This window comes from Dermacentor variabilis, chromosome 3, assembly GCF_050947875.1.
Source record: "Dermacentor variabilis isolate Ectoservices chromosome 3, ASM5094787v1, whole genome shotgun sequence".
In the NCBI taxonomy this organism is placed as follows: domain Eukaryota; kingdom Metazoa; phylum Arthropoda; class Arachnida; order Ixodida; family Ixodidae; genus Dermacentor; species Dermacentor variabilis.
In genome coordinates, this window is record NC_134570.1 from 159,649,098 (window position 1) to 159,668,838 (window position 19,741).

Sequence of the window (19,741 nt, forward strand, 5' to 3'; positions counted from 1 at the left end):
CAACTTCGCTGCCTTTGAGGTATCCGTTGCTCACATTAGCATGCATCTGTGAATAATTTTTTACTTGTCATCCTTGTACCTTTCTTTTTTAATGTTGAAAGTGCTAAATACGCTGAGAAAGGAAAGCTTGGCTTGCTTGTGGTTTCCCTTTCACTCTTTCTTGTTTTCGTGCTGACCATCTAAGATATCGACATGTGCCACGCCTCCAGCCAATGCCATCATCACCATGAGCTTATCATTTGATCAAAAGAGGTGACTGTACAGGTCTCAGTTGTGAACTGCCTTGGCTCCTGGTGCCGAAACTTGGGAACAATGAACCAAGAGGTGAGACAACAGAGCGGGCATTTTCATTGTGTCAACCGCATTTGATTTCCTCATGGACCACAAGCTAGGAGATGCAGTTTACCGAGACCAAAGAGCTTCGCCGACCTGAAGCACACTGCACCGACGGGAAAGCTCTCGCGGACTGGAACCGCCTACTTGGTGGAGCTTGATTTAACGCAGCCTTTCGCAATGAGCTGCTGACTGCCTTTTGCCACTAGCGAGCGACTTGGCGCCATTTACTGAAGACTTCGAGGACATCAGGTCGAGTCACGGAGGCCTTCGTCGAAAGGCGAAGCCTTCTTCGGAAACATGTGACGGTAGTCATAACGGAAATCGAGCAGCATATGCCTCGGGAAGCTCTGTTACTCAGTAACCTCACTGCATGCCAAAGGAGCTTGTTGCTCAAATCCAACATCTGAACGAAAATGGCCAGAGAAGTAGAGAACACAATTGAGTTAGAAAGGCTTCAGGAAGGAATAGAGAGAATATTGCAATACGAGGGAACCATTATCAATACGAAAGTGCGGCTGGAGCTTGCAATTCCTCAAGTCAAAGCGAGCATGACTGAGTGAAGGAGAGAAATTAGTTGAGCAAAAGAAACAGCGACTTAAAGTGAACGATATTCTTTGAACAATCCACACAAGGAGAATGCTGCATGCAAGAGAAAGCGCCTGATCGAAAACTTTTGCAAAAGATGCACAGGAGAGTAGTACCCACTCCAACTCCAGTCAGCACACGTTTCTGACCGACGGGACAACAACTAAGTTAATGCAGGCGATGTCATGCTTGTACACACTGAAAACATGCCCCATCACACGAGGCAACTCACAAGAGTAACTGAAGTCTGCTGACAAGACAATGGACACATTTGCTATTGCACAATGAAGAACAAGGCTACCTTGTGACAACAGGGTCATTATTCAGACTTTTCCCACTCGTAATACAAGCACAACTTTGCTTCGTGGCCAGGTATGTGCTGTGTTTCGTGGATTCTTCCTTGAGAAAAGACGATGATGACGCTTTGTGCCAAAAAGCGGGTGTGCACGTTCAACTCGGTTCAGCAGCCATCATTGATTTCTGGACTCAGACGGTTGCCAATAAATGTCGCTCTAACTTTTGAGTCCTTGTCGGCTCGTCTGTTAGTCACATATTTAATACCTCTACCCTCCGCAGTGGCTCAGTGGCTGTGGTGTGCTGCTGCTCGGCACGAGGTTGTGGATTCGGTTCCCAGCGACGACAGCTACATTTCGACAAGGGCGATACACAAGAAGACTATACTACATAGACTTTGGTGCACATTAAAAGCCATCCATGGGCAGTGAAAATTATTCCAGAGAACCCCAACACTGTCTCTCATAGCCCTAGTGTTGCTTTGCAATTTTCCTTCAGTTCTATAGACTGCCCGATCAATTGACCGACTGTGAATCGGCTTTTGTTCTGCCAACTATCTGTTGCTGCAACTTCGTGGGGGTAGCCACCTCACCAACCTACTCGGTGTTGTAGCCTTTTGTGGCTGCTCCTTCATTTCATCTGAAAGTAAAATAAAGAACTGGATTACATCAACCACCACACCCTTGCACCTTTATACACTCCTTCCTCTTGCTAAGTCTTCACATGATCATTGGTTCGACCCAGATTTATCAGCTTGGGCGTCTTTTCTTTTTAATGCTATGACGTGCCGTGCCTGAACGGAACAATGGCAAACAAACACCGTTGGCTTACTCCCTAGATTGTAACTGCTGTTCACGGTAAAGTGTCAGGGTGTACAAAAGGAAGGAGCGTTGGCTGGCACCCACCTTTGACGTGCTCCTCAAGGTTGTTGCGGCTCACATTTTCCGTGGCAGGAGCAGCGGCCGCAGGGTCGGTCTCGGTGCCCACGAAGTCCCAACCGCACTGCCTGTGGCCTAGCAGTGCCAGGACGCACGATGCTCCCGTCCCTGTCCGCAAGATGCACGGGCCAGGTAATGTTAGTGCACCAACCTTTGCTACACGGAGCCACAGACTGCTTGAACAAAGGTGTGCTGCCTCGCTAGGTTGTCTCTCGTTTGTCTAGAATGCCGCAGTGCTTCTCTGCTGATAAACAATTAACTAGGCCTCAAATAAGGTTGCCAAATCCATGACACCATGGCAAGCTAGTGCCTAAATTTTATGGCGTTGCAATCACCTGTCTTTCGTTATTGCTTATTTTCTCGTTTGCCAAGCCTCTTCTCATGGTATGACTGGTCTTTCTTGTATTGCAGAAGAGTAATTCACTAGAGCCAAAATTAATATTCCTGTTTAATGTCACTTTAAAATGGCAAACTACAAAGGGGGTAAACAGTAATAATAATGATAATAATAACAACAATAGTAATAATAATAATAGAAGGGAAGAATAGAAGTGGGAAAACATTTTATCCTCATTTTGCATCGCATGTTTTCCTCACAGCAGTTAAATCAGTTTGGGAAATGCTCAGTTGTTGAGTACGTCCAAAGCTGAGCCTTGGTATTAATCAAGAATTCTTGCAGGAATAAGGGACAGTTTGTGCTAATTAGCAAGCAACTTTGGCTGCAACGTTTTCTCTAGATGTAATGTTGCGGCCCATGCTTCCCCATGACCAGGCCTGCATGATACCGCAGAGACTTAGCCGGGGCTGGTTTGAGCTTGGGACATAGCACAGTAGAGCTAGGTCCTATGCCTAATCCTTCAAAGCAAAGCGAAGCTCTAAGTTTTCTTTTTTTCATTTGTTCAATACATTGGCTTAACTGACAAGCTCCAGCTTATTTACATCATCATTGTCTCACTGTAAATACCAATGATCATACATATTTTCTCTTTTTTTTTCCTTTCCCACCTTCCTCCTTCTAAGGCCTTTCTGTCCCCGATACCATTATTTATGCAGAGTAGCATGTAGGCACCTACATATAAGCAGGTAGAATTATCTGCATTTCATTAAACAGCTTTTGTCTCTCTCTCTCTCTCTGTGTTGACAAAATCAGTACACACCTGTGACCTAAAGATCTATAAACTGACACACTCTTCACACTCTGCTGAGGTTCAAAACGCAGGCATCAGAACTGCCAAAGAGCCCGACAAAAGCTTGCTAGAAATTCAGCAGCTTTAAAGCTTTTATCAACAGCCAGACCTTTATATATCTGGAGCTCAAAAAACTCATCCATCAATAGACATACATATTATACATGGATTTGCTATCGTGAGCAGCGTCTACCGTGCAACATGTCTTTTTATTCAAGAAAAAGCATCCACTGCCACTTTCCATCACTGTCACAGTAGCGACTAACATCACTGTCACAGTAGCGATTAACAGCTTCGACAAGTGCACTTCAGTGTCATTTTGGTGCCACTACACGTGTAGTACAGTAGCTAGCTGGGCGAGTCGGTACATCTGCATTAGTGTCGTGAGTCAGCATTCGTGTTTTGTCTCTCTTCTTCGTCCTTGTTTTTAGTATGCACTGCAAGTAATAACTACACGTGTACCACACTGTAATGTTCTATGACAATGAGGGTATTTTCAACTGTCTAAAAGCATCTTACACACTGTGTACCTCTAACAACTGCATTATAAGAAATGTTTGCACCTTTTAGGATGTATCTTGCCCCCAAACAATGATAGTCATCTACCATTATCTAACGCTGTGCACCCGCTACTTCAAGGCCATGAACAGAATCTGCGTTATCAGCGCGACATAGCATTGCTGATAGGAAAGTAGCGAGCACAGAGTTTTCAAGAAATGAAGTGCAAGCAAGACAAACGACGATTATTCTTTGGAAACAAGATGCACCACAAAGGGGTCAAACTTCTCCTTCAAAGTTACCAAAGTTTTAATCTGACCAAAGCTACCTGACTGATTGTGCCAATAGATAGCATCTTCTGGCTGAAGGCAGGCAGCACAGCAGATGTTGAATCAAACCCCTTCTTTCGTGCACAGCTCCATCTTGTCACGACAGCGATATTACTGCATTCGCTCTGATTTAACACCACACTGTATTGTCAAATTAAGAGGAACACGTGCTCGGCAGAGCGCTGCTGGCCAGTCATTATCCCCTGTTAATTAGCAGTGGCACTGAAGGAGGGGTACATTGACAACCATTGTTAAACAATTTGATTTCTAGCTCCTTCTTTATATGTTGCATAGTCATGAGAGATAGAGACTCAAAACTCTCAAAGTTGGAAGTAAATTGCTTAGAGCTTGCAGTTCCAAGTTCCTCGTGATGCTCGGCAACCCTGACGTCTTTATCAAATGTCCTGAAAAAGTCAGGCAGATGAGAATCTCCCACTACGAAACTTCTTCCACCTCGTGGGTCTTTGCAGCACTTCTTTGGCTGAAGCCCAGTGAATGTCTTTCTGGGAGGGCCTGAATTCTCTGCTATTGTGCTTCGCTTCGTCACTTTGTAACTTGTGGCGTTAAAAGTACTGTGCACAGTTCACACAGGATAACATTTATTGCTTCTAGTTACGCTGTGTGCCTACCCTAGCACACCACTGTGTGGAAAACCGATTTAAGTGCAAGATACCGATCGTTCGTTCGTGACCTAACACCCAGCGCCAATTTTTTAAGTATTTATTTTTCTTTAATGTATATTACTTCCGACAACTGCCTTCGGCTTGTCCGACGGCAGAGAAAAATGAGCGTATTTTCTTTTCTTTTCTTTTTTTTTTTTTAGTAAGACGTCACCCGCACTCTTCACTGTTAATGTGCAGCGAAGCGAAAGGCGAGATATTTGATGTACAGCGAGAACGCGGGGAAAGCTCGTGCTGTCAGTCGCTCCGTGCTAACTCGACATAGCAGCAAGAACGCCGCTGGCACAGCGTTCGGAACCGGAACTGCGAGAACAATCGCCCGTTTCTCTACCGTCAGCACTGCGGCACTGCGTCACGGATGCACAACTCCAGATGATCGCGTTGCGTAGATATCGAGAGGCGCCCCGGCGCGCTGCGTATGCTAGCATCATTTTAGAGTGGACAGAGTTCGTGAAACTGGCTTCACGATGCGAAATCAGTGTAAAAAGATGAACCCCAATTTCAGGATCGAAAGAAGAGAGGGCAGTGTTTAATTGATGAAAGCGGATTTTTCCCGCACTGACGCATTCACGCAGTGGAGGGTACGTGTCAACAGGTGGCCGCACCTGGGAGAGTCACGTCAACCCTGCTCACCGACATCGAGGGCCACGACGTTATCGTTCCTGTTCAAGACTTTCTCCACCAGGTCCTGGACCCAGAGCAGGTAGTTAAGGCGCTGCGGCACGGCCGGCACCAGTCGACCCGGCGGCAACCGCACGTCCAGGTCGAAGAAGTGCTTCAGCAGCGTTTTGGAGAGGGCGCGCTGAGAATCTGCATCCTTGAAGTCGAGCTTGGCTTTGCCCAGGGTGTTGTAGGTGACGTGCTGCGAGAAATCGAAGTACTTCTCGGCCAGAACAGTAAAGTCCGGCGGCGTACGGAACACACTCCGTTCGTGCATCAGCAGCACGTCTCTCTTCATGGCGCGGTAAGTACGCGAAGCTGCGAACCGCGATGCAGTATGCGAGGTTCGGGTGCGTTACACGGTCGCCTAGATCAGCTTTACAAAGCGTAGAAAGCCTTCTCTGGCGGTAAACGCGCTGCCGCTTTCTAAAAGCGCAAACACGTCGAATGTTCCGCCATGTCTGAAGGCTAGCAGACGAGGCGTACGCAATGGCGCTGGCCGGCGTCCGAATGATCTGGGGCACTGCAAAAGGCTACAAAACCTTTTTTTCACAGCAAATTATATATTAAAGATATAATTTCATTGCTTTAACGTGCATATTGGTGCCATCTATTATACAACTTTATTAATTTGTAAACATAACGATTTCGAAATCAAATGTCGAAGTCGTTGCCAATCCAAGCCCACGCGCTCTTTTGGTCTGCTACTGCAAATCAACAAGTTGTTTAGTTCTTCTACCAATTAAACTTTTATTGGGAGAAATGTCTACTTTGCGCTGCATCGCTCGATCTCTCGTAGCCTCGAGGGTTATCAGTACGCGTCTCATAAGGTGACATCTCAACCTTTTCAGTTTTGCGTTAGAACAAAGCGCTAATACGGCGTCGCTAATATTTGCGTTTCATCGTGCAGTTCTGGCGACTCCCGCCATACGAAGATTTACACTCGCACTGGTGACAAAGGTAAGTGTGCGGGCCTGAAGTCGTACCCCAACGCACTGCAACTCGCATGTCGCGCTCAATGTCATGCACAGCATGTGTGCAGTTGACGCTTTCATAAAGCGGTTAATTAGTGCGGTACAAATTTGCGTCCTAAGCAACGTGTAATCTCAATGTTTATGCATGTCTGAGCTACGTCGTTCTATCGTTAAACAGATATATTGTAGTGCAATCCTAGTGATAATATATGCACAATAGTACTCCCGATGGCATGCCGGCTCTAACTGGATGAATTTCTCGTATATTCCGAAGCAGCGCGCGCGCATATATGTTGCACATATATTTCCTGGGCAGAGCATATGTGGCCCTTTAAGACGTCGTGCTTGTCTGTGTTATGTGGCTACTTGTCGAACACTGCTTCATCTGTAACTGTCACAGCTGAAGCTTGCGAATTGAAGTAGTTGAAATGCCTGGCGTTTGCAAATGTTGTATGCTTACACTAGTGGACTCTGTGCCGTGCCAGGCACGTCGGCAACGTACACGGGTCAGCGGCGACGCAAGGACGACGCCGTCTTCGAGGCCTTGGGCGCCACGGACGAGCTGAACTCGCACATCGGCTACGTCCGCTCGGTCCTGCACCACCCGGAGGTCAGCGAGCAGCTCAAATGGGTGAGGGGCTTGACCACTGCAACGGCCTCCTCACTTTCCGCACCAGAACGGTGCCGCAGTGACCCTTCGAGCTTTAGGTCCCCAGCTAGCTGTAAACTGCGCCTTGCGAAGTTTTTACACAAAACGTCACGGGGACGCATAACTGTACAGTGTAAAACAAGCTTCATTAACGGTGTTGCGAACACCGCACCACGTTGTTGACAAGTCGCAAAATGGACTACTGCAACAGTCACTAAAAAGTGTTCAAGAGGAAATCTGCAACGGGAGCATTTATTACAAAATGATATAGTTGCCACACATCAGCACACATTTTCAGTTCTATGACAGCGCTTAAGCGCAGGATTGCACGCACAACCTTTTCTCACCACCTGCAGCATACCGACATCTCCTTCCTAATGTTTCTTCTGCCGGCGTCCCTTTTTAGGTCGAAGTGCAGAGGTGTCCACCAAAAGTTCAAAGTGCTGCCTGTAACTAGGAAACTGCTGTATGAGCTCAGTTCATGAAAAGCCTTGCTTACAGCTCCAAAATGTGCCCAACAAAACAGGCTCCATCAAAGGCTTAAAAAAAAAAAATCTATGGTGGTCGGAAACAAACTGAGATTGCCCGATACTATATTATATATACTCTGTCAATGAAACGTTAAGCAGAGTTGCAAAGTGGATGGTCAGTAATTCGGTTGCTCACCACTGTTTATGAGCTACATATATGACATGTTGTGCACTGTGTCGAAGGTTTAGCACCAATTTAAAAGCGTGCGCGACCAAATTTTACTCTGAACATTCAACAGAGTACACCATCTGTCATGCTGGATAAGCAGGGAAATAAAACGCTAAGACTAGAATTTGTTTACCATTGCATGGAGGTTCTTGATAATGTAGCAGGTGGTGTCACTGATCACCAAGTTGGAAGTGGTATGTTAATAAGACAAATTCCAAATGTTGTGCACTTGGGATTTTCTTCACTAGTTAGAAATGTGTACTCACACCTTCATTGTACTGTATACACATTATCATCATCATTATTATTAATCATGTAAATTTCTACAGGATTTCCCATGCAACTTGTGCCAAGGGTTACAAAGATATACGACATAGCTGGGCAGAACTGAAGTAATGCTGTTTCTCTCTGATTGGAGGTAGTCAGACAATTTTTTTTATCTTGCCTAATTACATACCGAGATAACATTATTCGACCAACTTCTCAAGTATTGTATTCACAGCAAATGTGTCAATTAGAAAGTCGTAAGGAATAAAAAAAGAAAAAGCCACTCCAGCTGTCTGCTGTTTAATAGAAAGATTTTTCTATGCTAAAAAAAAAAAAGCCCTCGACTAGGTGCTAGTGCACTGTGACGATGGTGTTTTCGTGCGTGCAACACATAAGTGAGGCCCGATTTTATCCAGACACTCTAACCGTGCCAGAAATGACAGGACGCACACATTGATGACACTGCCCGTGATTTTGTGAACTCCGCTTGCGCTTTTTGTTGCGCGGGTCTCAAGACATCTTGGTGGGTTGTTAAAAAAGAGTGCTTGATCACCTTTACTTGGTTGCCACCCACCATTTATTGACATCATGAATCTTCACGCGGCTCTTACACAGAACAAATGCGATGCCAGTGGCAGGCCCGAATAACGTGGTCGGGCATCATTGATGTGTGCAGCCTGTTGCTTCTGGCACGGAAGTGTGCCTGGCTGGAATAGGGCCTCGTGCATGCACTGTACATTTCAGAGCGCCACTGTCATGGCATGTGAGCAGCTGTTGTGTGGCACTTTTTCGCACTTCGCGGGCTTTCTTTTGTGCACGAAAAAAAGAAGGAAAGCTTTTCTGTAACATGTATCAAGCAGCAGACAGGCGGCCTACGGCCTTCTCCTGCACACTCTGGCTCTGAATATACTACTTGAGAAGTTGGTTAATTAATATTCTCCAGTTATGTAATTAAGCAAAATGGAATAAATATTTGGAAGTCACTTAAGGTTCGCTTTTAAGAGTGCAAAACGATAGATTTCAAAGATTCCTGGCTGCTTGTCACGCTTCCCGGCAACTGCAGCTCTCTTGCAGATGCTAGGAGGTGAGCATGATGGTGTTGTTGCAAGAAACCGAGCGGGCCGCGCTGCTTGAGAAAGGGGTTTGTGTTTGAATTTCCGGTAACAGAATTGTGTTTTCTGGAATATTCAAATTAAACTCTAATGCTACCATGTCTGTGGGTTGTGTTTAGGTTGTACTTTATGATTTTTCTGACATATTTTACTTTGAGGAATTCAGTTAGTTCAGTAACACCACTGCGCCACGCGGAGGGCCTGCGTGGTTGTGGTTCGGAATGATTTTTTGCCGAGAGACGTCTGACGCCGACATCTGATTTTTTTATGACATGGGGTCCTTAATGCTACTGCGTTGATAGCCTGACTTGCTCTAAGCATAGGGAAAGAGCGTTACCTTGGTTCTGTCCAGCAGCGTGGCGATGGTATATTTTTAAACCTTGGTACAAGTTACACGCTACACACCGTATAAACACCGTACAAAGGGGAAGATTCAAGAGGGCTATGAAAGGGGCTAATTTTTAATCATACCCTGGTTTTGGCGCGTAAAACACCATAATTAATTTTATTGAAGGGGGCTAATTAGTGGCTCTGCATACTTGCTTATGCTCTGGTACATTAATAAAAGCGCAGACACAAAGCACTAACCAACATTAGTGTTTGATGTCTGTGCATTTAGTAACGTGTTTGTGCATTAGCAAGTGTAAAGAGAAAGAGAAGCGGGGTAGACCTATACTTTATCAGTTAATGTGCTGTGCACGAATATCAGTTGCTGATGCACAGCAGGTGACAGAAGCCTGCAGTCAGTACACTCTGGGAATTCAAACTATTTCCTCATCATCTGAATTGTCTAATTCCTGTACAAATAAAATGAAGCAGGCAGGAGTAGAAACAGGGTATCTTTGTGTTGCTGTGCCTGCCGTAATGTCTTCTGTCTGCAGTTTAACCTTTGGCAATGGAATAGCAATTCATAGTGCTCAATAATCACTGCAGGTTCAGTGCTTACTTCAAGACCTCCAGGCTTCCATCGCAACGCCGAAGTCATCAGCGTCGGAGGGACAGAGAGGTCAGTTTGTGTGCGTTGCCGGAGAATCGCGTTTAAATTGAACATGCGCAAGAAGATTACAGTGTGCTGCATCTTTTGGGTGTAGCTCGAACCAGAGACATTAGTCTACAAAGGCTATTTAGGCTACTTTATAAGTTACTAGTGTGGTTATACCAATGCAGTTTTATAGAAAAGTTGGTGTTCGATTGCAAAAATCAGACGCAGAAATGGAAGTGTTAAAGATTGTCCTAAATTTTTCAAAGCCGGAGCTCTTATAGGGCAGCACTACTGTCTTCAGCACCATTGATGTCCTGTTACTGGCAGCGCAGCGCACATTAACGGCTTACTGACACATTAGTGTTGCTGGCTGAGTTCTCCTGTAATGTATGTCATAGAAGCGCACTGTTGTCTCACCGGTGTCTTTCAGTATGTAAAGGGCCGATTCACGAATGAACGGAGAGCAGTGACGTTTGCTTGAAGGCGTGCCTGCTTGTGGCCAGAGAGCCACATTTCGTCATGGCTGCAACTCCAAGGGCAGTTTCGTTTTTCTAGATTTAAGTGTCAACTTATGGCACGCACATGGCAAGCTTGCTTCAATTTTCCAGTTGCAATGAGGCAGCAATACCTAATAGCTACAGAGTTCGCTAGGCAATTAGGCTCATTCTTCAACATCCGCTGGCATTGACACTGTGAGTATGAAGGAAGAATGGCTTTATTTAAAAAGAAGAAAAAGCCTCTTTCTAATAATGTATTAGTCAAAGACTTCATTGAAACACCCTGCAATAATAATAAAAAAAGTGTTTCAGGCAGAGGAATTCTTAATTTTTTTTTGCAACAATATTGCAGCAAGTTTAAGAAGTAAGGCTATAAGTAATGAAACAGTCCACTGAGAAAGTGTAAATGCAAAAACTGGAAAGCACAAAATTTTGTATTTGATTGGCCCGTTTTTGCATGTCTTATGTTGCTCACATTACAGTCAAGACTGAGTTTCCGGCTGAGCACATTAAGGAGCTGGAGCAGTGGATTGATTCACATTCTGAGAACTTGCCACCACTCAAGAACTTCATCCTTCCCGTGAGATCGCTCTCTTCGCTCTCCCGATTCATGTCTGGCGCGCTTTATGCATGAAATATGGTAGCCTGTTGTCAAGAAGCTCTGCAATGAATACCATAATGATGTGCGAAGGCAGATGGCAATTTTCTACTTCACATAAGTGATAAATGTCTTGCTGTATATCATGATCAGCAACACTAATCATCGTTATCTTTTTCCCATTGGCTCTGCACTAAATTAATGAGATCTTAGCAACACTCAGTTACTTGAGTTTTGCAAAAAGAAACCATGGCTCTCCGCTGAATCTCTGACCACTGCTAAATCTGTCATTATTTTTAATGGCACTAATGACAAGACAGAGTTAACGTCGTTGATGTAATGCTCAAACCACTGATTTAGCCAAACGGCAGTGTATTTAAGTACTCTTTGATTTTCTGTGAGCCACTGCTAATTAGAATTGTTTATTCCTATCATCAAATCCCATTGGTCAGTGATGATTGCTTTTGCACGTGTTTCACACTGTGTTTGCATGTTTTTGTGCTTGCCTTGTCCTTTTGATTTATGCTGTCTCTGCGCGGACCTCGAGTCTGCTGTATTAGTTATATAAAATATGTATATATTGTGTATTTTTATATATATGTATTTGAAAAATTTGCCACGATCACCTGCGCAAATTATTGGAAAAGGGCAACCGTTTTTGACAGAAATGGCTGTGGGGGAGCATGGCCAAGGCAGTTGATTAATAGGAATGGCCAGTAAAAGTCATTTGAAGTTCCTGCTTCACAGCAGGAGTTTAAGTGGAAGGACAGAATACAGCCTTGAAGTGCAGTAACAGTGACAGGGTGCACGGTGCACATCAGTTTGCCACCATTTTCTTTCTTTGCTTCACTGTTCTCGTTAAAACTTTCTAGTTTAAACAACACTGCGGTGTCTTGGTAGTATCCAAATAGTGTGCAGCTCCTCGTTTCCTGGTATGTTTTACGAGTACAAAAATTTTACAAAAAATAGCCAAAACCGCCCATAAGTCTGCCGACACTCATATGGACAGACTTATGGTGGTTCTGACTATTTCTTGTTTACAGCAAACATTTCGTGTGAGGTGGCCAAATGTCTCTGCAGAAAAGACTCAACCTTTGTTTCGCGAGACGCAGTACAGATTTTGAGAAAAATAATTGTAATTCACTTAGGGTGAAGAGAATTATTGCAACTTGCAGATTTTACGAGTTTAAAACTAAAACATTGTACATGGCCAAAATTTTTAAATTAAGTTTAAACTATTAGAACTACTGGCACAAGGAAACTGAGGCTTCGGTTGCCCACAGTATTCTTTTTTTTTTTGAAAGAGTGGCAAACTTTGCTTTTTGAGGATGCAGCTCCCACTGACCCTGAGATAAGTGGCTTTGTGGGGCCATTTTAGCTAAGGTGACGAAGCTCAAACATTTCCGGATGAATTTTCATATACTTGCTTTCAAATGACAGCAAAGAAAGGTGCAGCTTTGTTATGCATTTATTTCGTAATAAAATTCCCAAAACACCAAAATTGCAAAAGTAATGGAACTTGGCCAATTTGAAGGGCATTTAAAGAAAAAGAAACATTAATCGATTTTCATTAAAATTTTACAATATGCCCTCACAGGATTGATAAGTCTATTCCTGCAAAAACATGTCACATTATTTCTTTTTAATCAGGAAAATTCAGCCTATTTTTGGAACTCTGTATCATCATCCCTGTGATCTGTGTACTGTAGTTCTAATATTAAAATAGAAATTACATTCATATTGCATTCCGAGTTCGTTGTTCTCGTGCTAGTAAAATAAAAGTGGCTCAGGTTGTGTCTTTTTTGCTTCTTCTGAGCCACGAAACGAGTTAAGCTTGGGACTTGAGGGCTCTTCTATCTGTGTTTTCTTTCTACAATGCCGTTAGGGTAACATACACATGAGAGCGCGTGTGGCTAGCTGTTTAAGGCTGGCCTGGGGAAACTACTTCTCGCACTACTCTCTAATTACACCTGCTATCTAGAATGGTTCCTGTATATATGACCAATTCGCCAGCCTCGTGGGAAAGCACGATTACGCGACTGCAGTGGAGGACTCAGCAGGGTGTGTTCAGATGTGGACAGTCGCGAAAGGGGCCCCGAATATTTTTTTATTTTAACTAACATTTTTATATTAGGCAGAAAACCGTTCGAAACAATGGAATCGAGACTAGTTTTCCCACATACATTCTTGTTTCACACAGAAAAATAATCTTAACTGAGACAAAATTCAAAGATCTTGTTGCTGAGTTGCAAAATATTGCAACTTAAAAAGTGTGGGCTATAGAGAATGCAGTTTTCTACATATTAAATGTTTTACTCGAAATATAAACAACCTCCTTATATGTAAAGTAGGTACATTTCATAGAAAGGTGTCGCAACAACAAGCGTACTGCGAAATGCATGGAGCAAGACTTCTATGGCTGCTCCATTTTCATACGTTCTACAGCATTGCCTTCTAAGCGTGAGACAAAGTATACGTTCTCATAGGTGTGGACACCTGAAGATTTTGATGAGCTCTCACGTTTTGCATGGCCTTTGAAAGGCTTTCAAAACCACAAATCTCAGCTCCTTGGTGAGCCTCTGCACAGTACTCGAAAGTGTCCTCTACATTGTATAGCAGATGCGCACTGCGAATCAGATTGACAAGTGAGCACCATTAGGACATTACTAAATGTCTTCAATGTACAATGCGGGCAACTCTTAAAGCAAACACATAGTTGTAGTGCATATGTGAATTTTTTAACCTGGCAATATACATTAGACCAGTTTTGAATCGGATAATATGATTGATGGTGCTGGCACTTTTCTACACACCTGGTGCAGTATGTCGACAAAGCTTCAGCTGGCACTTGCACTTACAGCTCCAACAAAGTTACAGATGCATGTTACAGTGTTCCCTTTAACAGTGTACCAGACTTTACATGCACAAATGCACAAGCAACTTTTTGTTTAGTGACAACCTAGACTAATGATGGCTGAATGAGTTGTGCTTGCATGAGCAGAGGGATGTATAGATTGATTCACTGACTAGCCTGCCTTTGTTATTTATTCTCTTTCAAGTCCGGAAGTCCAGCTGGTGCTGCCCTCCACATAGCCCGCTCTGTCTGCCGGCGTGCTGAACGAAGGTACCATACCGTCTTTTGCATCTGAGCCAAGCGTGTCTGATCATAGGGCAAAGGTGTAAAGATGTTTTTGTTTTGTCACCTGTAGTCACCTTTCTCTTCGCTGCAAGCACGGGTCTTAGATCTTTGTTGCTTCCTATTGCATTGTGCTTGCAGAGGTTAGCTAAATTACATCGTTATGATGGGGATTGATTTTTGATGGCATTGAGGCTTTTTATAAACTTGTGTCAGTGCTTTATCTACATGTACATTCAAACCTTGATATATTCAACATGAATATAGCAAATATTGATGTAAATATAAAATGTCAGTGTGTAACTAATGCAGTGGAAGCTCAGTCATAGATTTTGGAGAAAAAAAAGTGTGAAAAAACGTGCTAACCGGAAGAACGTAGCTGTGTAACATCTATGTGATGTGGAGCGTTGCGTGAATCATTGCAGCACGGGGCACACCGAGCTGGTAGAGGGCCCAAGCGGCTCGAGATGTGCGTTGTCATTTTTGTGGCTTGGCAAGCTTACGTTCGCGGTCCTCAAATAGGGCCCGAGTTAGAAGCTTCTTCAAGCGGGGAATTTTGGTGGGAAGTTTTGATGGTGCCTACTCGGCGCAAGTCGTTACGGCGTGAAATGCAGACGCACGTTGAGTTGATGGGGCCCAAGTGACCTGAGATGGATGTTGTCGTTTTCCTATATCATGGTGTTCTAAGATGGGGACGGGAAACTGAAATGAACTCGAGCTGGTGGGCGATGCTGGAATACGTACGACGCCGCCAGTTGAAGCATGATGCTCACATCGTGTTGTATGCAGCAGGGAAAGGCGACATGTTTTGGTTATTGCCTATTAAATGCGTGCAGTGCGCTTTCAATGGCACCATATACTCTCCACGGGCTGTGAAACAGACAGGTGAAGATGCTTATCACAATAGGGTTGGCGGCGATAGCTGTGAATGCGGTGTGCAACGACCCAGGAGATGATTTGCTGGGGCCGGAATAGGAAACTGAGTGCATGCCAGGATTCTCACGTGAGGTGGGTGGGTGAGCATTGCAGGGAAGCTGCTTTAGCAAGCGGCTGTACTGTTCTCGATCGCGTGCGCTTTCTGCCTTTCCTAGGTTACACGGGATCTAAGGGCAGGAAAACACATAATATGATCACTGCGTGGCGATGTACTGAAAATTGGTGCCGAAAGATTGTGTTTCCCAGAGACGTATGAACCGGTAAAAAGCACACCTTAGTTTCTGCACTGCAGCTTTGAAAAGGTTGCACTCATTTATTAGTGGTGTGGTTGTTGTGGGGCCACCTACCTCTTGTGAAGAAATCAAAGAAAAAATCTAGCAGAGTGGCATTCATTGAGTGGCCGACACTCGTTCTGTGCCATTTGGCACAGTATTGTTTTCTAATGATTATTGTTATTGACCAGCTTGGGGTGACAGATTTGACGCACTTAAAATGTGTTGGAGCATGCATGAACTAGTAACAGTTCAGTTCATGGTTCACAAAGTCAAGTTCAATTCAGACCCACCATCATGGCTCAGTGGCTGCGGCATTCTGCAGCTGAGCACGAGGTCGAGGGTTCGATTCTCGTCACTGTGGCTGCATTACAACATGGGCTTAAATGCTTAGATATTTAGGTAGATATTTAGAAACCCCATGTCGTCAAAATTAAATCAGGACCCCCCTGCTGTGACTTCTCTCATAACCCACTGCTCTGTTTTGGGGCATTAAACCCCCAATAGCCTAATTTTATTTCGGACAGCTTAACATTCATGTGAAAGCTATCATGCATTCATCATGACTGGATGTCTCTTTTTTTCAGGGTGACTACGCTTTTCTTGGAAAACGAGGTGGATGAAGTTGTGATGAAATATATAAACAGGTGAGTGGCATGGCATGCTAGCTTTTTTTTTTTATTAATTCAAAATGAAATTAGGTTTAAGGAGTGAAGAAGCACATAATACATCTCATTGTATGATACGAAGCTAGAAACTGGGATAGGATAGAAAAAGGCACTAAGCTTTTATGTTGATTTCTAAGTGGTTTATCTGTAATGTAGAACAATGCTTAAATAGCAATGCTTCACTTATTGCATTCTATGGTGTTGTGTTAAACAAGAATACAAAGAGATTATATAACCCCAAAAATTATGAAACAATGCTCTTAATACAGTTAGTGTTTCAGATAAAATATGTGTTGTTGACAATAATCTACTGCTAAGGAAAATAAATTTCTGTTTGGATGAATGCGTGACAGAAGGGTCACTCATGCAAATTTCTCTTATATGATTCAGCTTTGTGGCTTGCATTTTTTCTGTTGTAATTTTATTTGATGTTTCGCTATTCTTCAAAAATGGCCCATATATAGATGTAAAGTGAAATTGATTGAAATCGCATACTCGCGTGTGCCCACACACTACTGAAGCACATAAAAATGTGCGAAACTGATTTTAAGAAATGTCCGACGGCAGTAATGTAGAGCAATGTGCATGAAAAGCTGTTAAATTGTAAACGTTCTGGGACCTGGCAGAACATTGTGATTCAAGATAATTTGCATTTACACACTGCTAGTTTTCGTAATATGTGAGGTTTTGTGACCACAGATTATTTGAAAAGAAAAAGCCTGCCCAGCTTAGAAAGTGGCATACTGAGCTTTCCAAGAAAGGTTTGTTCGTAGTATACAAGAAACAGGGCTCCACAGCCGTGTGTAGCGGTGAGAGCAATCCAGTTTTTCTGTTGGCAAGATGCTATGACAGAGACTTTGTACAGCTTGTGCCCCTTTAACTGAACTTCAGTTGACTCATGTTAATTGGAAGTCATAGTCACTACAGATGTTTTGTTTGAACTGTCAGAAAGTCTGAATTATCTACAGTCAACTAAAATGTGGTCTGGGACAGATTTTTAGATTATTGCATGAATAGATGTACACACCTTGTTATGTTTGTACAGATATACAAACAGAGTGGCTATTCAACCCCGACAGTCGTGTGCTACCTGAATGCCCAGTGCAGGCACATCTGACTACCCATGGTGTTCAGTCTTCTTTAATTAGCCATTTTATAGCCACATTTCTCTGTTCTGGAAAACTAAAAGAGCTTGAACCAACTGTGTGCCTTTTTAATTTGCTTGTATCAAATGGCTCTAACATGCTGCGGTAACATAATAGGCCAACCAAAAACCTGAGATTTGTCTGATTTCTACAAAATTCAAATTCGGCCCTGAATTATTGCAAGCCTGCTGAGTACTCCATTGTGACTGACACTGCCTCAAAGGAGCCCTGGAACACCTTGTCAAAACTATGAGCACACTGGAGTGAGTACAGTGTCTTTCAACGAATGTATTCTATCAGATATTTTTGAAAAGTACCTGATAATAGAGATACTGAAAGAGACTGGAATGCTTACCTTCCCCCATTCTTTCTCAACACAATCTTTCTTCTCAGCTGAGACGGTGCCAATAGCAAGGCCCGGTTCCTTATGTTTTATTCTTTAGACGGTGCACTTGTAGTAACCCTTTAATGTTGGCACCTGACAAAGGTGCTGGATAGTGACAAAGGAACGATGACAGGATGGGCAAGGCACGTAAACTGTGCTGCTACACCATTTGCTAGATGACTGGAGAGAGGTCCATATGTGTACAAGCATTTCCTTGGGAGTAATTGACAAGCATGAACAATCACTCAATAGCTGGTGTCTGTGTGCTCCCATGCGGATCCCTGATGTCATAGGCATGGCGTAAAAGAGGGGGGCCTGGAAAGCCACAGGAGAGAGGGAGCAATCTTTTATGTGAGATTCTGGGCTCCCTGCTGCAAATAATAGTTGGCTTACATGATCATGGCAGCATTGTCTACAGATCACATGCATTTTTTTAACCCTGTTCAAAAACGGTTGTAGTGCCTCTGTAACTTTGCCTTTTGCAAACAAAATTTACTGCCTCGTAACAGTGCTTGTAACCCCCCCCTCCCCCCGGTCTATTGTTTTGTGCCATCTTGTGCCATAAAACTGCTGGTCGTCAATCCACAAGCATTTTACATTTGCTTTGTCTCTAAATGACTTGCAGGTTGAGTGACTACCTGTTCGTTGCGGCGAGGATTTGCTCGCATCATGAAAATGCAGAGGAGACAATCTACAAGTGACACCATACCAAGGATGCTAGCTGCTGGCTTTCATGTTATAGGGCTTTCCATCAATAAAAGGTTGCATGGATTACTGTGTGATGCATTGATCTGCTTTTGTTTTGTGTGCTTAGCCTGTGCACTCTTCTTTGAGTACTGTAGGGTACATGTGACACAACATTTTCAACCATTCATTTTTTGCCTTAATTGAAGGTTCTAGACCTCTAAACTCTAGAAAAAATCATGACAAGCCTCAGAGTGGTGTGAGTGATTCAGTATAATAGCTTTTCTACAGCCAGTTTTGGTCTCAATTCCCAGGAGAGTACTGTATTGTGTTGTCATAATGCAGTATTTGGTCACGTGGGAGCAAGACATTTCGATGTTTTGACACTCTCTCTGGCTCGCTCAGTGGCCTCATATGCTTCTACTCGTTCTGAAGGCTGATGTAAGAGCATAGCGGACGACCGGGCGACTGTAGAAATGTCCTGCTTTGACGTGATCGTATACTGTGTCATAATATCACGACATAATAGAAGCGAAACTGAAACACTCTGTATGAAAGTTATTATTAATTAATTTATTTATTTATTTATTTATTTATTTCACATACTGTCAATCGCTCATGGGATTATCTGAGCACGAGGTCGCGGGATCGAATCCCGGCCACGGCGGCCGCATTTCGATGGGGGCGAAATGCGAAAACACCCGTGTGCTTAGATTTAGGTGCACGTTAAAGAACCCCAGGTGGTCAAAATTTCCGGAGTCCTCCACTACGGCGTGCCTCATAATCAGAAAGTGGTTTTGGCACGTAAAACCCCAAATATTATTATTATTATTATTATCATGGGATTATAACAGGAAGGGGAAGTACATATGCTAGCATTTGCGAACAAAGAATATAAATACATTATATAATCACGAGCGTGTTATTGCAAAGGTTTTGGCTTCACTAAACAAAGGAATTAAGTACTTCATCACAAATGCGATATTTGGATACAATATGGTATAGATTAGATTAGAATTAGGTTAAATTATTGAGGCCAGGCTTTTGCAAATATTCGATCGAATATTATACCGTTTGATATTCGCTTGGACTGAAATTTCAGTATTCGAAGTGCTCGAAAGGAACCGATTACAGCACCCCAGAAAGGAGGGAAAAAAAAGTTTTTTCCACATGTATAACTCATAGAAATAACTTCACATAATGCTCAAACCTTTACAAAAATCACTCTCC

At 43.4% G+C, this 19,741-nt stretch overlaps 2 protein-coding genes across 3 annotated transcripts in view; one reads left to right on the top strand and one right to left on the bottom strand.

Moving 5' to 3' along the window:
• LOC142576468 (RNA N(6)-adenosine-methyltransferase mettl16-like) overlaps positions 1–6,004 on the bottom strand; it is a 44,502-nt gene extending 38,498 nt beyond the window's left edge. The window contains exons 1-2 of the mRNA XM_075686610.1: positions 5,481–6,004; positions 2,121–2,261 (exon numbers count right to left, since the gene is read on the bottom strand). Coding sequence (XP_075542725.1) covers positions 2,121–2,261; positions 5,481–5,805 — 466 coding nt within the window. The 5' untranslated portion in view covers positions 5,806–6,004. The remainder of the gene's footprint in view (positions 1–2,120; positions 2,262–5,480) is intronic.
• LOC142576470 (corrinoid adenosyltransferase MMAB-like) lies at positions 5,672–18,598 on the top strand. Of its 2 annotated transcripts, none has more exons than XM_075686613.1 (8): positions 5,672–5,811; positions 6,418–6,467; positions 6,967–7,112; positions 10,142–10,214; positions 11,170–11,267; positions 14,345–14,409; positions 16,217–16,276; positions 18,453–18,598. In XM_075686613.1, exons 1-8 carry the CDS (start codon positions 5,804–5,806, stop codon positions 18,526–18,528), a joined length of 576 nt encoding a protein of 191 aa, XP_075542728.1. In that variant the 5' UTR covers positions 5,672–5,803; the 3' UTR covers positions 18,529–18,598. The 2 variants fall into 2 exon arrangements, with proteins under 2 accessions (XP_075542728.1, XP_075542727.1); XM_075686612.1 differs by lacking the exon at positions 5,672–5,811 and adding an exon at positions 6,178–6,337.
• Positions 18,599–19,741: the final 1,143 nt, after the last annotated feature.